The sequence below is a fragment of the Myxine glutinosa genome, chromosome 6 (genome assembly GCF_964187855.1).
Source record: "Myxine glutinosa chromosome 6, kmMyxGlut1.1, whole genome shotgun sequence".
Lineage (NCBI taxonomy): Eukaryota > Metazoa > Chordata > Myxini > Myxiniformes > Myxinidae > Myxine > Myxine glutinosa.
This window is the reverse complement of record NC_136266.1, coordinates 166,964,057-166,987,344: the sequence shown is the minus strand read 5'-3', so window position 1 is coordinate 166,987,344 and position 23,288 is coordinate 166,964,057. Positions and strand designations below refer to the sequence as shown.

General features: G+C 44.2%; 1 protein-coding gene across 1 annotated transcript in view; it reads left to right on the top strand.

Annotated features, from left to right (window-relative positions):
• The window catches only part of SRCAP (Snf2 related CREBBP activator protein), a 349,731-nt gene that overhangs the window by 113,009 nt on the left and 213,434 nt on the right, over positions 1–23,288 (top strand). Inside the window, exons 6-8 of the mRNA XM_068118884.2 lie at positions 60–130; positions 7,804–8,031; positions 15,438–15,623. Of these exons, the coding sequence (XP_067974985.2) occupies positions 60–130; positions 7,804–8,031; positions 15,438–15,623 (485 nt within the window). The remainder of the gene's footprint in view (positions 1–59; positions 131–7,803; positions 8,032–15,437; positions 15,624–23,288) is intronic.

Genomic DNA, 23,288 nt, shown 5'->3' with positions numbered 1-23,288 from the left:
GCCAGAAAATTATATGAGGCTGAATAAATAATTACTGAGTTTTTTTTTATGCTGCCCAGGTGGTTTGCTTGTGCAGGAATTGCATAAACCTGGACACCTGAGCGCACTGAGACATTCTACCAAGGAGCAGGTAAGAATATTTATTCAGTATTTTCCTTCTGTAGCAATAATAATGCAAGTTTTTCAACAACATATAGGAATTAATTACTCTATGATCGTATAGATTTTGCTGTTTAATACAGCCATGGCTTTAGCCTTAAAGGGATTTGAGGGACCCTGTCGTTTCCAGCCACAGAACCAATCTTGGCATTATAATTGAGCTTAGTTATATTGACCAGAAATGAGTAATTTGTCTTTCTGGAGGCAAGTTTGTTTAATTAGGTCAGGGTACCAGCAATAAGGTGTTTTTGTGCATCACAATATATTTTTTGTTTCTACAACCATGCTTAGCATATACAGTCACGTGAAAAAGTAAGTACACCCCATGTAAAGTTTTGACTTTTTCAACATATTCCAACATACAGCTATTTGATCTTCATTTCAACAATAATGACAGATAAAGGTGATATAATATAACAAATATCATGAAACATTTACATTTTGTAGTCCATTGTATAATTTAAATAAACATAAATGCAAATTTTGCATGTGGAAAAAGTAAGTACACCCTTGGCTCTAATAGGTGGTATTGCTCCCTTTGGCAGAAACAACCTCAAGTAGGCGTTTCTTATAACTGTCTACCAGTCTCTGCCATCGACTGGGAGAAAGTTTTGCCCACTCCTCCATGCAGAATTCTTTCAGCTGTGCGATGTTTGAGGGGTTTCTTGCATGCACAGCTCGTTTCAAATCCCTCCACAACATCTCGATGGGATTTAGATCCGGGGTTTGACTTGGCCATTCCAGAACCCCCCATTTCTTTCTTTTCATCCATTCCTTGGTGGGTTTACTGGTGTGTTTAAGGTCATTGTCATGTTGCAAGGTCCACCTTCGGTTGAGCTTTAACTTACTGACATAAGGCCTGACATTATCCTCAAGCACCCTCTGGTGCAATGAAGAATTCATAGTGGATTATATGATGGTGAGCTGCCCAGGCCCTGATGCAGCAAGGCTGCCCCAAACCATATTTCCACCACCATGCTTTACAGTTGGTATCAGGTTCTTGTGGTCAAATGCTGTGTTTGGTTTTCGCCAAACATGGCTTCTGGTACTGTGGCCAAATAGCTCTACCTTTGACTCATCTGTCCAGAGCACATTGTTCCAGAAGTGCTGGTCTTTGCCGAGGTGTTCATTGGCAAACTTTAGTCTTGCCCTGATGTTCTTTCTGGACAGCAAAGGTTTCCTCCTGGCACACCTCCCATGTAGATCAAATTTGTGCAGCCTCTTTCTAATGGTAGACTCGTGTACTTTGACATCAACAGTGGCAAGGGCAAGAGTTCACCACCATCTCTTATCCTCCCCCATCCAAAACCTTGATCTTTTCAACCCCCGCTAATTTCGGTCCCCTTGTGTTTTATACCTCTCCCCCCCCCCCCCCTCCCCTTCCCACGCCTCCTGCCCCCAAGCCCTCTCCCTCCCACACTTCTCCCTGCTCTCAAATGTTGTGGTTGTGTGCTTCCCCTTCTCTCCCCATCTTGTCTTCCGCTCCCTCTTTTTGTATATTTTGTTTGTCTGGTTGATTTGTTTGTGAAATAAATGTTAGCTCTTTCACGAGCCTCGATTCAGTATACAAAAAAAACCCCAAAAAAAACAAAAACCTGTAGGTCCCGTGATGACATTCTGGCGTTCTTGGAGACTACTTTCAGCATCTTGCGGTCTGCTCTTGGGCTGAACTTGCTGGGGCGGCCTCGCCTGAACAAGTTGGCAGTTGTTTGGAATCTTCTCCACTTGTCGGTGATCTTCCGGACAGTCGGATGATTGATTTCAAATTGTTTGGAGATCTTTTTAAATCCCTTCCCAGACTCGTAGGCATCTATAACCTTCTTTCTGAAGGCCTCAGAGAGCTCTTTTGATCTAGGCATGGTGATGCCGCACACTTCAACAACAAAGAGCAAACCAAACTAAATGTCTGAGATTTAAATAAGACAGGTTCCTCCAAGATCCTCTCTAATGATGTTCTAATCATTTGCACCTGAGCTGGTGCACCTGATTCTAATTTTAGGTATTTGTAGTGATAAATGTGGTGGTGTACTTACTTTTTCCACATGCGAAATTTGCATTTATGTTTATTTAAATTATACAATGGACTACAAAATGTAAATATAATTTAAAAAAATATATAATAACCACCTTTAGAGGCCATTTTTCCCCGCAAGCGGGGGTTGGCCTTTTTCGGGAACCGTGGTTGTTGTTGTTTTTTGGTCCCCTTTTTGAAGCAATGTTTTACGGCCGGATGCCCTTCCTGACGCCAACCCTTTTTGCCACCTTTAGCGACAAACAGGGAATTACCAGTGAACTGGTACTCAATTAGCCGACCTCGAAAGGATGACAGGCTGAGTCAGCCCCCCTGGCGTTAATTCAGCGATCGACCGGGATTCGAACCAAGGATCCTGGGATCCTAAGCCGGCACCCTAGCCGCTAGCCCAACACCAGGGTTAAAATGATGGACTACAAAATGTAAATGTTTCATGATATTTGTAATATTATATCACCTTTATCTATCAATATTGTTGAAATGAAGATCAAATAGCTGTATGTTGAAATATGTTGAAAAAGTCAAAACTTTGCATGGGGTGTACTTACTTTTTCACATGACTGTACACTCGTGAAATAGCACATACTGCCCTTTCTTGAGAACAGTATATTCCTGGATGCTTTTGAATTAACAAAATGACTGTTGCTAAATGCTATTCTGTCAGCAAAACTTGAAAAGTTAGATGCTAGCATGCCACCATTGCAATGTCCTGCTTGAACTTGAACAGTTCAGTGATAAAATAGGTGTTGAGGTCGATGCCAACTCACAAAACTGCCAAACTTATTGAAGTGCGACTATCGGGGACGCCTCTTCATGGTGGTTGCACCCCCCCCCCCCAGCCCCGAATGGGGGTGTATAAACAATTAAATAAATGAACAGGATTATAACTAATAAATTGACATATGTGGGAAAATTACATGCCCAGGCCAGGAATGGAACCCAGGTCCTCTGGTGAACCGTACCACTGCTCTTCCATCTGAGCTATCTCGGTGACTGACGGAGCATGCAATTTTCACACACATATGATTGCCACTCTCTTTCCGTCAATGCTTCCGGGGCACTCGCTGCCAACCATAGGAGCACCAACGGCCTGCTCACGAGAGGGTCTTCCTCCAATGGGGGGGGGCAAATCAATGGCCGCTATTACAAACACCACTGGGGGCGTAGAAACAATTAAATAAATGAACAGGATTGCAATTAATTAATTGACATATGTTGGAAAATTACACACCCAGATGGCAGAGCACTGGTACGGTTCACCAGAGGACCTGGGTTCGATTCCTGGTCTGGGTGTGTAATTTTCCACATATGTCAATTAATATATATATGAATATATATATAACTGTAAGAAATAGTAGAAACTCCAAAGTACGAGCAGGGCGTCTCATTTGTATTGAATAAATAATCGTTAGATTAAATAAGACGCGGACGTAGCTTCAGGACGTCGATCTTTAATTGTCGACAAGCTTTCGACCAACAAAGGTCTTCTTCTGAGTCTACAAAAACAGCAGGCATGTATATCAGTCAAGTATGTATGGTGATGTGTGTGAGATGTGTGATGTGTGTAGAAAATGCATACAGAAGGAAGAGCCACGCCAAAGTTCACTCACCAGCCCCAAGTTCAACGGAAGTGACCGTTTGCGTTACAGTTAGGGTGCACGTGCATATACAAATATAGAGATATACATACATAAACACACAAGCATATATTCATATCCCATTTATATTCATATAATATATTTATATATTTATATAAATGACATATAAAGGTAGAATGAATGAATGAATGAATGAATGGTGAATGAATGAATGAATGAATGGGTTACGGTTAACAATTTGATTGGGTTGATGTTGGAACATGCTTTAGTCATCAAAATTTATGCCATGAGGGACTTTTGTCCGAAGTTTGTGTATCCAAAAGGACTCACGTTTCAGAATCGTGGTGTGTGATCGATTTGTGATTGATTCAATGGCAGAGATCTGAATGTCATTTATAGAGTGATCCGGTTGATTAAAGTGTATCGTGTAAGGTAGAGATTTGCCCTGACTGGTGTGGAAGTTATTGATTTCTGACCGGGTGTTATTAAATCGTGTGTAGAGTGTATTTTCAGTTTTTCCAACATATTGTTTGGTGCACTTTTGGCAAGTTATTAGGTATATGACCCATGTAGATTTGCAGTTCATATAGGAGGTGATGGGGAATTTTTGTCCAGTGCTAGAACTACAGAATTTGTTTCCTTCTAGTAAATGCTTGTGAATAATGCATTTGTTTGCTGTGCATTTATAGAAGCCAGGGATCCTAGTTTCTTTGTTGTGGGGCTGTGGGTGCTTTGCTTTTACCAAGAGGTCCCTGAGTGTCCGACCACGTCGAAATGATGTTAGTGGAGGTTGAGGAAATGTGGTGCCGAGTGTTTCTGATTGATGGAGGAGAGGAAGGGCCTTATTCAGAATACTTGGCAATTGGGATGAGGTAGCAGAGTAGGTGGTTACCAGTGGGACACGGTTAGTTGCAGGTTTGGGTTTGTAAGTCAGAAGGTCTGCTCTCGGTATGTGTTTTGCTCGGGTTATTGCTTCTTGCACAGAGTGAGGGTCATAGTTTCTTGCAATGAAGTGTGTTTCTAATTGGCAGAGAGAAGTTTCTTCTGCCATTTTTGTTGAGCAAATGCGTCTTACTCATTTGTGCTTGACTGTATGGTATGCTTGCAATTGTATGTTTAGGATGAGATGAAGAAGGGAGAAGGTAAGAGTGAGTGTCTGTTGGTTTGGTGTATAGTTCTGTTTCGAGTCTGTTATTTTGAAGCGTGAGTGATGTGTCTAGAAAGTGAACTTCGGACTGTGAGCTGTCGAATGTGAACTTGATGGTCGGATGAATCAAATTTAATTCATTTTGGAATTGGGTGAGACTACGGGGGGATTTTGACCAGATGAACTGGATGTCATCAATATAACGTACCCAGGATTTTTCCAAGATTCCGTGATGAGGTTGTGCATTGATCTTGGCCTCTATCATTCCCATGAAGATGTTAGCGTACGATGGTGCAACAGGGGTACCCATAGCGGTACCTTGAGTTTGAATGTAATGTCGTCCGTTGAATTGGAAATTATTCAGTTTGAGTGTCAGTTCTAATAGGCGCATAAGGTCTTGAGTAGGTGGCATTGGGACTTGTCGTGTATCGAGGGCTTTGCGGCATGCAGACAGGCCTTCTGAATGTGGAATATTAGTGTAGAGGGATGTAACATCTGCTGTGACTAAAATGGTTTGGGAGTTGAAAGGTGAGTATATTCTGTTCAATCCTTGGATGTTGGTCAGAAAACTGGTTGTGTCCTTTAGGTATGAGGAGAGCTTCAACACGAGAGGACGTAAATGACAGTCAACAAATTTTGATATGAGAACAGTTGGACATGTGCAGCCAGATACGATTGGTCTACCTGGATTGTTTACCTTGTGTATTTTAGGAAGAAAATAAAGGTTAGGGCAATGAGGATGTTTCGGAACCAAGCGAGATTTGATGGTTTTATCCACCCGAATAGAATCGACTACCTTTTTAACCTCTTCAAGATGTAAAAGGGTAGGGTCGGATGGGAGCTCTTTGTAAGTATCACTATGTAGTTGACGATTACCTTCTGCAACGTAATCGGTAGTCGACATAATGACAATTCCAGTACCTTTATCTGCTGGCTTTATGACTATCTTTTCATTGTTTTGGAGATTGTGAAGTGCTCGTCGCTCTGCCTTTGTAAGATTGTCCTTATGTCTGGAACAATTATATTTTTGTGCCACCTTTTCAATTTCATTGCTCACTTGTTCCATATAGACATGTAGATATGGATTGTCAACACGTGGTGTCCAGGTGCTTTTTGGTTTAGGTAAAGTGAGTTGTGGTGTATTAGTATCGGTGTATGTGATTGTATGCGTGGTTGTTGGTGTTGTTTGTTGTGGCGTTGATGGTGCTGGGTGTACTTTCAACATTATGAATATATATATTATATATATATATATATATATATATATTGTTGCGGTTTTGAGATTGTAAATATGACATCATTAAAGGTTAAAGGTTTGCCCACCATAGTTAGTCCACAAGCAACACGTAGGCCCATTTAGAGTATTAGTTATATCATAGTATGTGTAAGAGTAGGCCATTTCCCTAGTAACATCTGTGTTGTGTAAAGAAATGAGCTTCGGTCCTTTTCATTTTGCGGCCACCCTCCAATTACATCATGGGCAAACTCGATCCCGCGCCCCATTTGGCATCCCTCAAGTTTGTTACGCTTAGGCTGATCCCTCCGTGTGTCTCGCTGCCCTTTGTTTGCTCGAATCTAGCCCAGTAACACGAGGTAGGCCTAAGAAGAGGGAGGAGCGCGAGGGTCGAGGTGTGGCCGCGTCAAGCAGCTCGTCAGAAGGCGATGACTGTAAGGGCTACCAGCCAACCAGGGCTGAGAGTGCATGGCGTGATAGGGCATGGCAAGACGCGTCTAGTAAGTTCCAGAGGGTTCCAAGGGCGTGGCAATAAAACCCTTGGTGCGAGGCCCCCACCTCAGTTATGAGAAGGGAGAGGCAGGCGCTCGAGTTGGACCTCAGATGAAAAGGGATGCGCGGTGTTGAACTAGGTTATGAGAAGAGAGAGGCGCTTGTGAGAACTTATGCAAGAGAACTGTATTGAGAGGACCGGCGTGCACACGACAGTTTCGGGGAATTGAAGAGCGCATTGTGAGCACATATTGAACTATTAGCTTATTACATACGCGGCCGCCGCCGCAAGTGTAACCGCCAAAGCCAGCCCTACCGTTCACCCTGTAATAATCCCGTGCACGCCAACGACACGCGGAGAGCTCCTGGCCGCTGCATTCATCTCCTTCGCGGTGCGAGTTGGGGACCGGAGAGCGAGCTGCCTAGATGCCATCCCTGGACCATCGACCTGTTCGTTTGCAAACCCCGTATGAGTGCGTCTGAGAGTGAACGGGCCCGTTTGTCCAGGGAATAAGTAAGACTGTTTAAGGACTGCACTGTGTTTTATTCTTCTGATTATTGTACAAAGTGTAAATAAATCGTGTTATTCCTTTCTTCCAAATTCGTCCGTTTCAGTGATTTCCTCCATTGGGTAAGCGTGGCACGATTAAGAACCGCTCGGATCGGGATCTAGTCCTTGATAACGGCTCGGGTCACGGGTTCGCTACCGCTCAGCGTATACACCAACACCCGTGATTCGGGCGGGGCTTATTTCCTCGTTTCCGGTCAGCGCGAGTAATTAGGTATTAGTGATTAGTCCTACGACCCTATTTCGCGCTGTCCGGGAAGGACGTCATCGGTCCCGGGTCCCGTCGGCTAGTCAAAGACAAGGGGACTAATCCCCCCTTGGTAAGGGGAAAAGGCCGGCGCAGAGATCCGCAACAATATATGCGTGTGTGTGTGTATAAGCTGCACCTTTAAAATGTATTAAAAAAAAGAAGAAACGTGATGATTAAGTTGTACTTAAAAAGGTGCTGCTTATACATGAGGTTTGTGTGTATGTTTGCATGTTAGAATTGTGAGGAACAGTAAATGAAAAAAACAAGGTGTTGATATGTTTTATTATACAATATGTATTTTGCTGTTCCTGTTCAACCCCAAGGGTGCTTCTGGAATGCAGCGTGCCCCTTTTGACAGCAATTCATCCGATTCTTTGGTTGCTCTGCAAGCTCTGGGTGCAGCATCGATCAATGCCCCAGATGATGTGATTCAAATCCCGGCAATTACTCATTTGACTGATTCTCAACCCAGCACTGAGTCAGAGCCACTATCCCTCTCTTCTGTGCCAAATATGGAGGAGGAGGATGAGATCGTCAAGAGAGCGAAGCAGGTGTGAACAGCCTTTGAATGTTGGACAAGTGTCAGGTTGACTGTGGTATACAGTACATGTATTTAACTGGCACCACTATTAGATTTTTCCAGCTTCACTTACTGAATGTGTGTAATTATGTACAAATTGGCTAAAAAGCTGGATAAATAGATAAATTCAACTTGTTTTTTATGTTTTTACTTTTCTGCTTTAAAATTGGTTGGTATTTAATTAATTTAATTTTAATTGTTGTTTTTATCTTCTGTTGCCCAGGTCAAAAATCCAATAGAAAACCAATGAGAAAAATCCCATAAAAATCCCATTGGAAATTGGACCGTTAAGATTGCTGGTTTCAATAAGGAAAGTGAAATACTGGACTAGTAGAAAATATCAATTAAAAACCCCATAGGTCAATGGGTCCTGTAGGAGACCAATAGAATACCAATATATAAATGAACAGGAATGAACCAATCGATGTATGTGGGGAGATTTACGTGCCCAGATTGGGAATTGATCCCAAGGCCCTCTGGTGAACAGTACCAGCGCTCTGCCATCTGAGTGGTCTGATTACTGGATGACAAACAGCTTGTATTCCAATCGTAACCCTGTTACAAAGAACATGGCTTTAACTCTATTCAATATGGAACTGTGTTTTGCGTTTGTTTATAACAAAATATAATTAAAGTATTTTGGTTGGTCTCTGGGTTTTAGACGAGTTGTGGTTTCTATTGGTTTCAAGTGAATCTGGTTCGGTTTCGACTGGAAACTCCACGTGTTCCTGTAGAAGTCAATAGAAACCGTGATTTCCAATAGAGGCCCACAGGAATATCCCCCTGGTCTCTATTGGTTTCTGTGGGATTTTCGACCTGGGTGATGCTATGCTGTCCCGATAGCAACAATGGTGGTTTGTTTTGATTCATGAACTTAAATTTGAAATTTATTTCAATGTATTTTGTGTGTTTAAATGGCTGCACTTGATTTTCGCTCATTTCCTTAAAAAAAAAAAACAAGCGAGGAAGTTTTTCCATTGACATGTACAGTCACGTGAAAAAGTAAGTACACCCCATGTAAAGTTTTGACTTTTTCAACATATTTCAACATACAGCTATTTGATCTTCATTTCAACAATATTGATGGATAAAGGTGATATAATATAACAAATATCATGAAACATTTACATTTTGTAGTCCATTGTATAATTTAAATAAACATAAATGCAAATTTCGCATGTGGAAAAAGTAAGTAGACCCTTGGCTATATAATAGGTGGTATTGCCCCCTTTGGCAGAAACATCCTCAAGGAGGCATTTCTTATAACTGTCTCCCAGTCGATGTGCCAGCTATGACGATGACCATCTACCACCTCTGACATCAACTCATCCTGGGAATTCTTCCAAAGGAAATTGCTCTCTCTCATGCACAGATTTATCCCATCTCGTCTTCAGTTGTCATACCCTTCCTCCCGTCCATGGTACACGGAATCTTGTGGTGAGGCTGTTGCCCAGAAACAACTTGCCTTCGTCTCCTGGAAAGCAAATCCAACGGAAGGAAATCTCATTTCCTTTCACAAAGCCTAAAACAAGTGTGTGTGTCCACCCTCAGGAGAGCCAGGAAACAATATCTCTCCATTCTCAAGACCGAACTCTCTTATCTGTCTCCCTCTTCCAAATCCTGGTGGCGTCTGGTCAAATCTGTTTCTGGTGTTTGTTCCCCCTCCATCCCCTCCCTTACCTCAAACGGCTACACAGCTGACTCCGCACGTGAAAAAGCTGAATGCCTCAACTCTGTGTTTGCCTCTAAATCTTGTGTCCCAAACCCATCGCTCTCTGTACCCACCATACCCAGTCGTACCCAGCTGCTCCTGGACTCCGTGTCCTTTCCTCCTGACAAGGTGGAAAAGTTTCTGTCAACCCTCGACTCTGATTCTGCAACTGGACCTGACGGCATCAGCCCACGTGTCCAAAAATCCTGTTCTTCCGCTTGTTCACTCCCTCTCTCTGTTCTCTTCACCCTCTCTTTTGCTCAAGGTCAACTGCCATCTGCTTGGAAATCAGCAAACATCACCGCTTTGCACAAAAAAGTGCAAAAACAGATCCTAGCAACTACAGACCAATCAGCCTTCTCCCAATTATCAGCAAAGTCATGGAATCCATCATTGCTTCGGATATGAAATCTTTCCTCTTCTCCAATGGCTTGATCTCTGATCATCAATTTGGTTTCAGACCAGGTCACTCCACTCTGGACATGCTGCTTCTGCTGTCTCAACAATGGATGGAGGTCCTCAATGCCAAACAGGAAATTAGAGCTGTCTCCCTCGACATATCACGTGCCTTCGATACGGTCTGGCACCCCGCTCTGCTCACCAAACTCTCCTCCTTTGGTATCCATGGAAATCTCCACGCATGGCTGGCGGACTTCCTCTCTAGTCGTAGTCAACGTGTGGCCCTGAATGGGTTTCTCTCATCTCCTCTTCCTGTTCAGGCTGGAGTTCCCCAAGGCAGTGTTCTGGGCCCTGTGCTTTTTCTGGTCTTCATCAATGATCTCTCTGACTCTCTTGAAAATCCTCTCTATCTCTTTGCTGATGACTCTACTCTCTGCCGCTCCATTCCTCATCCCTCACATCGGCAGTCTGCAGCCTCCTCACTCTCTGCAGACCTGGACAAAATCACAGACTGGGCAAACAAGTGGAACATGTCTTTCAATCCTGACAAATCTCACACTCTTACGATGTCTCTCCGAAAAGACCGACTGGACAACCCTCCCATCTACTTTCTGAATCGTTCTTTCTTTCCTCTCTTTCCTCCAAGAAGAATAACTTTCCTCTCCAAGAAGTTCTGTCGCTCAAGCTTTTGGGTCTCACTATCTGCCATGATCTTTCCTAGGAAAACCACATTTCCAAGCTGGCCTCCAAAGCCAATCGCCGACTGGGCATCCTCCGTCGTGCGAAGTCCTTCCTTGGCACACCTGAGCTCCTCACCACATACAAGGCTTTCATCTGCAGCTCAATGGAGTACTGCTCTCCCCTCTGGGCTGGTGCTCCTGCCTCACACCTAGCTCGTCTTCACGCTGTTGAAACCAAAGCGTTCAGAATCATTGGAATCTCCCGCGATGACGCTATCTCCGAGGGCCTTTCACTTAATCACCGCAGGCAGGTTGGTGGTCTTTCCGTCTTCTACCGACTCCTCTCCGGCCTTGCTCCCCCAGCTCTCTCTGGGCTCTGTCCCCCAAATATTCCTGCAGGTCGCACAAGATCTGCCTGCAACCCTCTTATGGTTAAACTGCCAAAATCAAGACTCTCTGCTCACCTTCACTCCTTCATTCCTCTTTTCTCCCGCCTCTGGAACAAACTCCCTCACTCTCTTCAATCCCACTCCTCCCTCCAGGTCTTTAAAACGGCTGTTCACCACCATCTCTTATCTTCCCCAATCCAAAACCTTGATCTTTTCTACCCCCGCTAATTTCACCCAGGTCCACTTTTTTGAGGTGACTTTTGACTTCTTTCCTGGAAGTCCTTGGTGTCCTTGCGTTTTATACCTATCCTGCCTCCCCCCAGGCCCTCTCCCTCCAAAAACATCTCCCGATGTCCCTGCTCTCGGGTGTTGTGTTTGTGTGCTTCCTCCCCTTCTCTCCCCATCTTGTCGACCGCTCCCCTTTTTATATACTTTGTTTGCTTGTTTGTTTGATTTGTTTGTTTGATAAATGTTAGCTCTTTCACGAGCCTCGACTCTGTATACAAAAAAAGAAAAAGAAAAGCTCCTCCATGCAGAATTCTTTCAGCTGTGCGATGTTTGAGGGGTTTCTTGAATGCACAGTTCGTTTCAAAGCCCCCCACAACATCTCGATGGGATTTAGATCCGGCTTTGACTTGGCCATTCCAGACCCCTCCATTTCTTTCTTTTCAGCCATTCCTTGGTGGATTTACTGGTATGTTTAGGGTCATTGTCATGTTGCAAGGTCCACCTTCGGTTGAGCTTCAACTCTCCGACAGATGGCCTCACATTATCCTCAAGCACCCTCTGGTACAATGAAGAATTCATCGTGGATTCTATGATGGTGAGCTGCCCAGGCCCTGATGCAGCAAAGATGCCCCAAACCATAATATTTCCACCACCATGCTTCACAGTTGGTATCAGGTTCTTGTGGTCAATTGCTGTCTTTGGTTTTTGCCAAACATGTCTTCTGGTACTTTGGCCAAATAGCTCTACCTTTGACTCATCTGTCCAGAGCACATTGTTCCAGAAGTGCTGGTCTTTGCCGAGGTGTTCATTGGCAAACTTTAGTCTTGCCCTGATATTCTTTCTGGACAGCAAAGGTTTCCTCCTGGCACACCTCCCATGTAGATCAAATTTGTGCAGCCTCTTTCTAATGGTAGACTCGTGCACTTTGACATCATCAGTGGCAAGAGCTACCTGTGGGTCCCGTGATGACATTCTGGGGTTCTTCGAGACTTCTTTCAACATCTTGCGGTCTGCTCTCGGGCTGAACTTGCTGGGGCGGCCTGGCCTGAACAAGTTGGCAGTTGTTTGGAATCTTCTCCACTTGTAGATGATCTTCCGGACAGTCGAATGATTGATTTCAAATTGTTTGGAGATCTTTTTAAATCCCTTCCCAGACTCGTAGGCATCTATAACCTTCTTTCTGAAGGCCTCAGAGAGATCTTTTGATCTTGGCATGGTGACGCCGCACACTTCAACAACAAAGAGCAAACCAAACGAAATGTTTGAGGTTTAAATAAGACAGGTTCCTCCAAGATCCTCTCTAACGATGTTCTAATCATTTGCACCTGAGCTGGTGCACCTGATTCTAATTTTAGGTATTTGAAGTAGTGATAAATGTCGGGGGGTGTACTTACTTTTTCCACATGCGAAATTTGCATTTATGTTTATTTAAATTATACAATGGACTACAAAATGTAAATGTTTCATGATATTTGTTATATTATATCACCTTTATCTGTCAATATTGTTGAAATGAAGATCAAATAGCTGTGTTGAAATATGTTGAAAAAGTCAAAACTTTACATGGGGTGTACTTACTTTTTCATGTGACTGTACATCTGTCTCCACAGGTCATGTCGAAAAAAAAATAGTCGTCGTACCATCTAGATTTGCTTATCATTATAATGTTATGAGATTGCATTTTTGGAGCCATTCCCCCCTCCCACCCCTCCCCCCCCCCCCCCCCCCCGCCACTTCAAGTTCCTCAGAATTGAACATAACGTGCACTACTTGATGGGATATGAGCCTGAAAATTATTCAGGAAATTTTTGGAATGAGATGCAATTTCACAAGATGCACTGGCAACATTCCTATTTTTCAATGTAGTGGCCTTTGAATTTGATGCACTTGCTACATTTAACATTGAAATTGTGTATGGCAGTAAAATGGAGGCACTTGTGACATTTAACATTCAAATTGTCTGTGGTAGTAAAATGGAAGTGAAGAGATTGCCTCTGTTTCTTCTTCTTCTTCTTAACCATTGGGGAATTACTGGTGATAGTCACTGAGGGGGTAGGGTGGGTGGCATGGGGGAAGTGGAGAATAGAGTTGAAGCCAGGCTGTGTTTGGGTTGATCCAGCTTCTCAGACAGTAACAAATAGTGGTTTGCACAGCACAGGCCTCGTGCACAACTGCATTGTGAAGGAGGAGCACTCCTTTGAGCTACATATCTATCTATAATTCCAGTAATCTCTGTACGTCTGTACGTTTGTACGTCTGTTTGTCTGTGACCGCTGTTTCTCGACAACCACGGGTCCGATATACTTTTAACTTGCCAGGTATATTGCTGGGGACCCGAGGATGTGCCTTTTCAAGGTTTCATATTAATCGGACAATTACTTACCGAGCTATGTCCAAAAAACGATTCAACCAATCAGAGAGCAGCGAACGATCGCGTGTGCCGAACGTGGAGGACACACTCTGCCTCGGATGGCACATTTGAGAGCGTATTCATTTATTTCACGTTTGCAAACTATGTTGGCGTTAAACTATGTTTTAAAACTAATAAAACCGAATTTGCGATTCATTCGCTTTCCTGCGCGTTTGTGCACGCGATGGCGATTTCTTTACCAAACTCCGGAAGCCGTTCGCTTTGGACCAAACCATTGCATGTAAATAGAGGGGGGGGATTGTCACCGTACTCGCAAGCCGTTCGCTTTGGACCAAACCATTTCATGTAAATAGAGGGGGGGGATATAATTTTAGATATAGATATAGTACGGGCAATGCCCTAGTATATATAAAGCAGTAAAGTATGTTTGTTTGTTTGTTTGTTTGTCCTCTTATAACTCGAGAACTACTCATCGCAGAGCAAAACCAAAGGCATATTCGGAATCAGTACGTCTCAGAGCAACTACAGCACACCTTAAAAATTTTAAAACTTCGCGTTTTAAAATTATGACGTCATCAGCGTATTTCGGAACGTTAATTTTTCAACTTCATATTCGGAATCAGTACGTCCCAGAGAAACTTCGTAACGTTAATTTTTCAACTTCATCCGATTGACATGGGACCAACGGCATGTGACAGAGAGTGAAACATTTATTTGACGACAATGACTTCCGACTTCTGTGTTCGGAATGCGGGACCAATGCCATTTGACAGGGAATAAAAAATAAATGCGACATTCAATTGACGACAATGACTTCCGACTTGACTCCCCCCTCCCCCACCCCTCCCCCTCCCAATCCTCCCCCCCCTCCCCATCCCCCCCTCTTCTCCCCTCTCCCCCTCTTCTCCCCTCCCCCCCCCTCTTCTCCCCTCTCCTCCCCCGCCCGGCAATGCCGGGTACTTCTGCTAGTTTTAACAATGCAGAGTGAGGAAAAGAAAGAAGAACCACCTTTAGAGGCCATTTTCCCCCACAGAGCAGGGATTGGCCTTTTTTGGGCACTGTGGTCCCCTTTTTGAAGCAATGTTTTATGGCCAGATGTCCTTCCTGCCACCAACCCTGTTTGTCGCCTCTTGCGACATACAGGGAATTACCAGTGAACTGGTACTCAATTTGCCGACCTCGGAAGGATGACAGGCTGAGTCAACCCCCCTGGCATTAATTCAGCGATCGACCGGGGTTCAAACCCAGGATCCTCGGATCCCAAGCAAGCACCCTCACCGCTAAGCCAACACCAGGCTTAAATGCAGAGTGAGGGTTCGTTGCAAAAGGTGTTTGTGATCCCTTGTGCTTCCATTGCATGGATCTTAATTTGGTTTCAGGATATGATTGGTGAAACCATGTTTTGCAGTTAAGCAGACGAATGATCATCTGCTGGATTTGTGTTAACAGTTCCAGAAACTCACGGCATTATGTTGGCCTTTGATATCGGTTGTGTGTGTTGAGGATTTGTGGGAGCCATGTTGCTGAGACTTTGGATACACACAATTGCTTGCGGACGATGCTAAAAACAGTTGTACGTTTTGTCCTGTTGCAATGTAGGAGGCGGAGGTACAAATGCGAGTAGCCCAGCTTAAACAGAAAGGCTTATGGTCACTCAAAAAGCTGACGCGCTACCCCGAGCCGCCTCGTCCAAAGACCCACCGGGACTACCTCCTCGAGGAGATGCAGTGGCTTGCTGGTGACTTTGCTCAGGAGCGTCGATGGAAAAGAGCCCTTGCCAAAAAGGTGTTGTTATAATTCCTGTCATAATTTCATCTTTAAAATGTATTATCATTTATTTATTTATTTTCTAATGTGAATGTCGACTTGAATTTCCAAAACTCATTTATATTACTAATAATGGTGATTGAAGAAAGTATGTTCTCACCCCGTGCTATCCGCATGTAATTCATTTTGCTTTTTCTAATGTACTCCTCACACATTCTCTTCCTCCCTCTCCAACACCCCCCTCCCCCTCACCCCTTCAAGGGAATTTTGTCCTTTACCTTGAGGTTTCAGCTTAATTTCCATGAATATGTTTCTCTTAAATGCCACATTGCTTCTTTTGTGTGGTTTTTCTTTGCCATTTTTCTGTCAGCTCAGAATTATCGGCAGCAGTACTTTTTAAGATGTGCTAAAAAGTACTTTGCTGATTATGACGGAATGCGCCTTTTGCCAGTGTTGGAGTGAAAAAAAGAATTATTTTTATGCCTCCACCGACGAAGGCGCCAGAGGCATTATGTTTTCAGGTTGTGCATCTGGCTCTCTGTCCGTCCGTTCATCCGTCTTTGCGTCCGTCCATCTATCTATCTATCTGTCTGTCTGTGATAGGTTTTCGTGGGATAACTTGCGAACGGCTGAAGGGATCTTAGTCAAGCTTGGTGCAAGTGTGTATAATGAGGTAAATATGAACTGATTAGATTTCGGGGTCACGAGGTCATAGGTCAGAGGTCATGTTAAGTAAAATTTATGTTGCCATGCCAACTTGTGAACAAGTGATGGGATTTTGAATAAATTTGGTTAAAGATGTAATATGATGTAAAGATGAACTGATTGGATTATGGCATCAAGAGGTCAAAGGTCAGAGGTCATGTCAGGTAACATTGAGGATTTATAATGGTAACAACATCAACAGGCATTTTAAGGCCATCTTCCCTGCTAGAGTGGGGGTTAGCCTTGCGGTCCCCATGACAATCTCCTCCATTTTGCCCTATTTTCTGCATCTCTCCTTGTTAACCCCCTTGCCCGCATTTCCTCTTCCACCACCTTTAGCCAAGTCTTTCTCGGTCTTCCCCGTCCTCTACTTCCTTCTACATTCATGCCATCATTCTTCTCAACCAGTCACTTTCATCCTTCCTCAACACATGACCAAACCATCTCAACCTGTTCCTCTTCACAGCATCCATCACAGGCTCTATTCCCATCATCTTTCGCAATTCATCATTTGTCTTCCTCTCTCTCAACGATACTCCGCACATCCACCGAACCATTCGCATTTCCACCCTTTCCAGCCTTCGTTGCTGCTCTACATTCATTACCCATGTCTCGCTCCCATAAATCATAACACTTCTCATTCACACATGCAGCATACACCTTTCCCTTCAGCTTCAACAACACTCCCCTCCTCATCAGCACGCCACTCGGTTCCCGAAACTTCTTCCATGCACTTCTCACTCGAGCAACCGTTGCTGAGTCTGATCCACCTTCTCCATTCAACATGTCTCCTAGGTAGCAAAATGTTTTCACACCTTGCAGCTTCATGCCGTCTCCAAGATCCAACTCAACATTTCCTCCATCTGCAGCTCCCTCTGTGCACACCTTACTCTTGAATGTAGCTGCCACACTGGTTAATGACACTCTCAAACCAGTACATTTTTGATGAACCCACTCAGCGCACATTGTACATTGAATTGAGTTCGCTCCAACACCCTTCCTGCACACAGCACATGGCCATTTCCCAGTTCTTTCCACCTCACCACGTGCTTTACCACTTACCATCACCTTCGTTTTTCTGATATTCACCTTCAGAGCTTTTGTCTCAATACATTCCTTCCACTTGTTCATCTTCTCCTTCAGTCCATCCATACTTTCTGCAATCAACACCAGATCATCTGCATACAACAACTCCCACGGTAAACCCTCCTTGGTGTTATGGATTTATAATGTTATGGATGAGGATTTATAATGTTACAGGTATTTATATAATGATGTAATAATGTGGGTGGAGGCATATCGGTCGACGTTGTGAAGTCAGAGTATTGTTCTAGTTTCTTTTTCTTGTATTTCGTGAGTCATTTCTGACACATCACCTATTTCCTTTCATTTGTAACTTTGATCAACAACTGCTTTTTCTCTTATATGCAGCATGTAGATTGTAGCTGTCTCTGGGTGCCATCATTGCTCGGGAGTGCAGTTGTGCTGCTGATTGAGCGCCCCTTTTAAATTAGGGCGGGAGTTTAGCTATGAAACCAGCGATAACTCACCTACTCTTCATCTAAAAACACATTAAGATCTTTAACGTCCACTTGTTAAAGCTCGAAGATGGGTCTTTAGATGAATGTCCTATCCTCGTAACGTGTCGATCAAGACCATTCATGTCGGATGGTAACGTTCTCATGATGCTGAAACCTCCTCTATTTGTCCACAAGCACCTCATTTATTTAAACATGACAAGAATTTGTGAAACTCCCTTATTAAAGGACCATTTCCATCAAACTTTGAACCATTTATCTTTTCATCTTCACAAAACCACTGTAACATATGCATTTTTATCGAAACATCCACTGACATTTCAGCATGTAAAAACAACCTTGTTAATACATTGTATCATTGGTTCATGAGTTATCAAACAGAGTGACCACGATATTCGTCATGGGTGTGTGTCTGTCTGTCTGTCTGTCCGCAGCATAACTACCCGATGATATCATCCGATCTTGGTGAAACTTTGGTGGGAGGTTGATATCATGATCTAGTTGTGTCCTGCCTAGAGTGGGCGTATTGCGCTCATTGTGGGCGGAGCCACGCCCGAAAAATGTATTTTTAGGGGGTAATCGAGTTCAAGCTACATCTTCTCCGAGGGAGTTGGTGGAATCTGACAGGGGTTTCGATATTTGGTTAGGCCAATGTCACGTGTCTAGCCCCACGGAGCTCGATTTTTCATTTTCGACCCAAGGTCAAGGTCAAGAGGTCACGAAATTTAGAACAGGTTTTTTGATGGTTTGAAAAGGATCTGATTTTTGATGGTTTTATTACATTGTTTGCTTCCTGATAGGGTGAAATGTCGTACATGATCTTATATTATCACATACATTATGAAATACAAGTTTTCCAACAAATTTCAGAATCTTTGACCTTTGAAGGTCACAAAGGTCAAATTTTCAACGTTGTCGGAATCTAACCGAATTTTGTTATTGTGTAGCTAACTAACCTCATAACATTACTCATTGAGCATTGTCATTGAATACCGCTCGCTCGTGAACCATCGGCGTCTCCTGACTTGTTTATATCATTTTTATTCACATCATTTATTGTATAGTACATTGTATCACCTACACTCATTGTAATGATAAATTCTACATTGTGGAGATGGGGTAAAGACTGGATGTGAGAACTAAGAGCATGAATCTTATGAAATCAACAGCTCGGCACTTAAATCTCCATGATGTTCCACCCTACATGTGCCGATCTGGAATTTATCTTCACCACTGATGTATAGCCACCCCTGAAAATGCAAAGAACAAACTTTGTTTTCAAACTCTGCACATTATATCTCTCAACTGGATTAACAAATGTTTTATTTCATTTCCTGAATTATCTTATCCCAATGATGCTATTTCTATTCTTTATTTCTTTTTCCTTGTTTGTTTTGTTTCCCTTTCCTCTTTTTCTGTTAATTTGCTTCTTTTAATGTACTTAATGTGCAATTGCAAAAATTGAGTGATCAGGATGAAAACCAAACTGGTGATCTGACATCAGGGTATAAATCCCCATTTATAAGGAATACTTTTTCCTCAATAATATGGCTCCTCAAAGGCATGAGGCCCCTCAAACGATTTTGGTTTCGGAGAAAATTTGACAATGTTTGCAATTGAAACAAAAATTATAGGAGAGAATAGTACAACATGTATATGCTTTCAGGAGCCATTATTTATTTATATACACTTTACCAGTCACCACCACCGATACTGCTGTGCCGTGCACAAACTTCAACAGGGTGGATACAGAAGTAGCTTGCCTTCTAGCACTTTATGTTGCTCGAGTCTGTGGAGGAGAATCTGTTCGTCTGTTTAGTTGAGTACGCCGATTGCCAAGTTTAACAGCTTGTTGACCAAGGTCGGGTGTCAGACCATCACACACACCGGATACATAGCAAAGAGACTGCTGTGAGCTCTTGCCTATATAGTTCAGGGCATCCATTCATAGCCGCATAAACATAAGCAGCAAGCATATCCAAAGTTGAGTGATCAGGATGAAAACCAAACTGGTGAATTGACGAATTGACATCAGGGCATTTGAAGGATATATAAGAAACGGGGGGGGGGGGGGGGGGATCTTTGCTCATTATCGGAAAATTTACTGTTTGTTAAAATTAATTACACTGCAGTCATAATCGACATGAAATGTTTTTTTTATACACATGCATCACACTTTAAAACAAGAGGAACAATTACAAAATCTGGCAAATGGACCATCACTGCATTTTCTTGTGACTTATTGATTCAATTTAATCAGAATTATTTGATCAGTTTGTGAAAGGGAAAGGGCAAAAATAATGGTCTACAACACTTGCGCAAAATTGTTGTGAATGATAACTTTTATCATATTGTTGCGGATCTGCCGCCGGCCTTCTCCCCTTATCAAGTGGGGATTAATCCCCTTGTCTTTATTGACCTGGCACGACCCGAGACCTATTACTTCCCTTCCGGACAGCGCCAAATAGGGTTTCGGGACCAAATTCGCTCGTACCTAAGTACTAGCGCTGCCCTGGAAGTGAGGAAATAAGCCTCGCACGAACCATGTGTGATGGTGATACGCCGAGCGGTTTGCGTACACGTGATCCGCGCCGTTACAGATCGTGGAACCCGATTCAAGCGGTCTTATTCGTGCCACGCTTAGTCAATGGAGAAATCACAAAGATGATCGAATAAAATGAAAAGGAAGAACAAATAGGTTTAATTATTATGCATGTATTTACAGCTCAGGACGAAGAGACACAGGGCAACTTAGACAGTCTTATGCTTAATACCCCAGGACAAACGGGCCCGTCTCACTCACACTCACACGGGGATTGCAGATTGGCAGGATAATGTTCACCAGCGCCGCGGTGGTCGTCCAGGCTCGGCACCGTCTCACTCCACTCTCCACGGTCCCTGGCACGTCCCGCGAAGATGGAGGTAGGCGAAGGCAGGAACTCGTATCGTGTCGCTCGAACAAATGGGTAATAATCTCGGGGCGAACGGTAGAGGGCGGACTTAGCGCGGCTGGCGGTTATTCAGCCGCGTTCACTCGCTTTGGCCGAACCGCGCAATTTATCAACGCCCTGGCTGCGCCCACGTATCCCTCATAACCAAGTTCATACAGTGTGAATGATTCTCTTCAAGCGCGTCTCCCTTCTCATAACTCAGAAGTCACTCCAGCGCACCTCTCCCATAACTCTGGGGGCTCTCGACTGAACTCACGCGCAACTCAACTGAGTACTGACGAGCGCCTCTCCCATAACTGGACTAGTGCCTCTCCCATAACTGGACTGAGGTGGGGGCTTCGCGCAAATGGTTTTATTGCCACGCCCTTAGCCCGATCGAAGCTCCCAACCACGCCCTGTGACGCAGTGCTGCAGCCACACGCTTTGAGCCCTGATTGGTGACTCATGCTTACCGTCCCCACTGCCGCCGCGCCGACCTCAACCCTCCACCTCCGAGGCCTACCTCGTGTTAACTCGACTCGTGAGCAACCAATGCTTAACAAACTGGATCGAGCCTGGAGAGGTGGAATGGTTTGTAGAAGTAGGGCCTATCCTCCTGTCTTTACAACAACGCAGGATTAACATTGGAAGGGGCCTACTCTCACATATACGAAGACATAACTATACTACAAATGAGGCTACATGTTGCTTGTGTGACTATCTATGGGGGGGGGCAAACCTTTAACCTTTATTGAACTTTACTGTACAAATCTCAAAACCGCAGCACTGCCCCCCTCCCTCGTCAGACTCGTCCCCGAGTCGAACCCACACAAGTGTGAACGACCGGTTTTGAGAAAGACTTGGGACCAGTTTTTAATTACGTGTGACACATATGTGGTTCCCCCTAACATTTACTCTAACCCGTGTATGTGACAGTTTTACAACACTAAATATGTCCCACCTACTGCGTTGTGTAACTAACTAACAGACTCGCACCCACAACTAACCGAATTGCGGAATTAATTCTCAAACTACACATAAAGCCGGTGGGTAGCATCTTATTTACAATTACAAAACCGAATTATTTACATTTCTTTAACCCAGGACCTGTTCTTTTTGTGGAAAGAAGATTGGAGAGGAGAGAAAGCACAACAATGCACCAATACACCAACACACTTTCATCAATGCACAGTTCAAAAAGTTCACCATTTGCTGCTGGGCCGCATCTTCTTCTTGCTTCATCTTCTGTGTGCAATAAAAACTTAGTTCTTCTTTCCTGGCACACCAGAATAAAATGGACAAGAACCCGTTTTCGTTTTTATTTGTCCGCAGGGCCAACCCTATGTGGTCCAACAGCGTGACATTGATGCCACTTAAAACCAGTGGTCCGAAGATGCGAGGTAAGTTTGCAGCAAATTACTGCTCAGCAAAGTGTAAGGCCACAAAAGGTGTGGTCCATGTGTAATGTGGTGCAGCAAAGTGCCTGTGCATGTGCAGCAAAGTTATAATAAGGAATACGGCAGCAACGCACTGCGAAGTTCATCCGCACAGGCGCAGCAATGTGCAGCCGCACAGTTCGAGGTTGCTGCACAACTCCTCCTCCAAAATGGGTCCATGGGTGGGGAGGAGAGACAAAGCACAGTTAGCAAAGGAAATGGCGCAAGGGTACACATCAACCAAGGCAATACAACATGAGGGGCGCGGGAGAGCGAGCAGAGCAAGCTCGTCCCTAACCGTCCGTACCCCCCCCTCCCCACCCCCCATGTCAGCTTACACTACCCTTGCCCTTCCCTGTATTTACAAATTACAAATCCGTCTCTACATCCTGTCTCCCATATCCTCCTCTATACCAAATTCGTTGTCCAATCCCTCCCAAGAAGGAAGGAATGGAATAACACACAATGTCACATCACGTCGAGATGCGTCTTACTCACTCAAATCATTGCACTTGGTGCTGGTGCGGAGCTTTGTCACCTTGGTGAATGGATGTGGATGGCGCGAAGGGAATTCCTCAAATCCTAACTACTCTTCTGACATTAACTTTTAAACTAACCCGGGGTCATGCCCTGCCAATTGGCATCTTTAAACTATGTGGTTCTAAAAACCTGTTCCCATTGACCACCTGGTTCCTTCCAAGTTTGGGTCTCACTCCCCAATTTTTCAATCTGTCTCTTTGCACAATTTCGGGGCTGGGTCGTGTGGCTCCACTAGCAGGTCTACCTACCGGCGCACCTCCGCCACTGAAGTCGCCACCCGAGCTTACCTTGCTCCTTGCGACTACCTAAATTTGGGAAGGCCCCTCCTGGCTTTCTCACCCCCTGATGCCCTCTCTGACATTGGGCTACCCGGGTCCTTTTCCTGGATCCTCGGGCCCCACTGAACACTACTCACGACCCTAACTGACTGGCTCCCAGAGCCTACCTGCGGCCTCACCTGGCCGACAGACTACCAGTGGCGGAGTGCCCCAATAACCATACGCACCAACAAAGCCCACACACCCAGCCATTCCA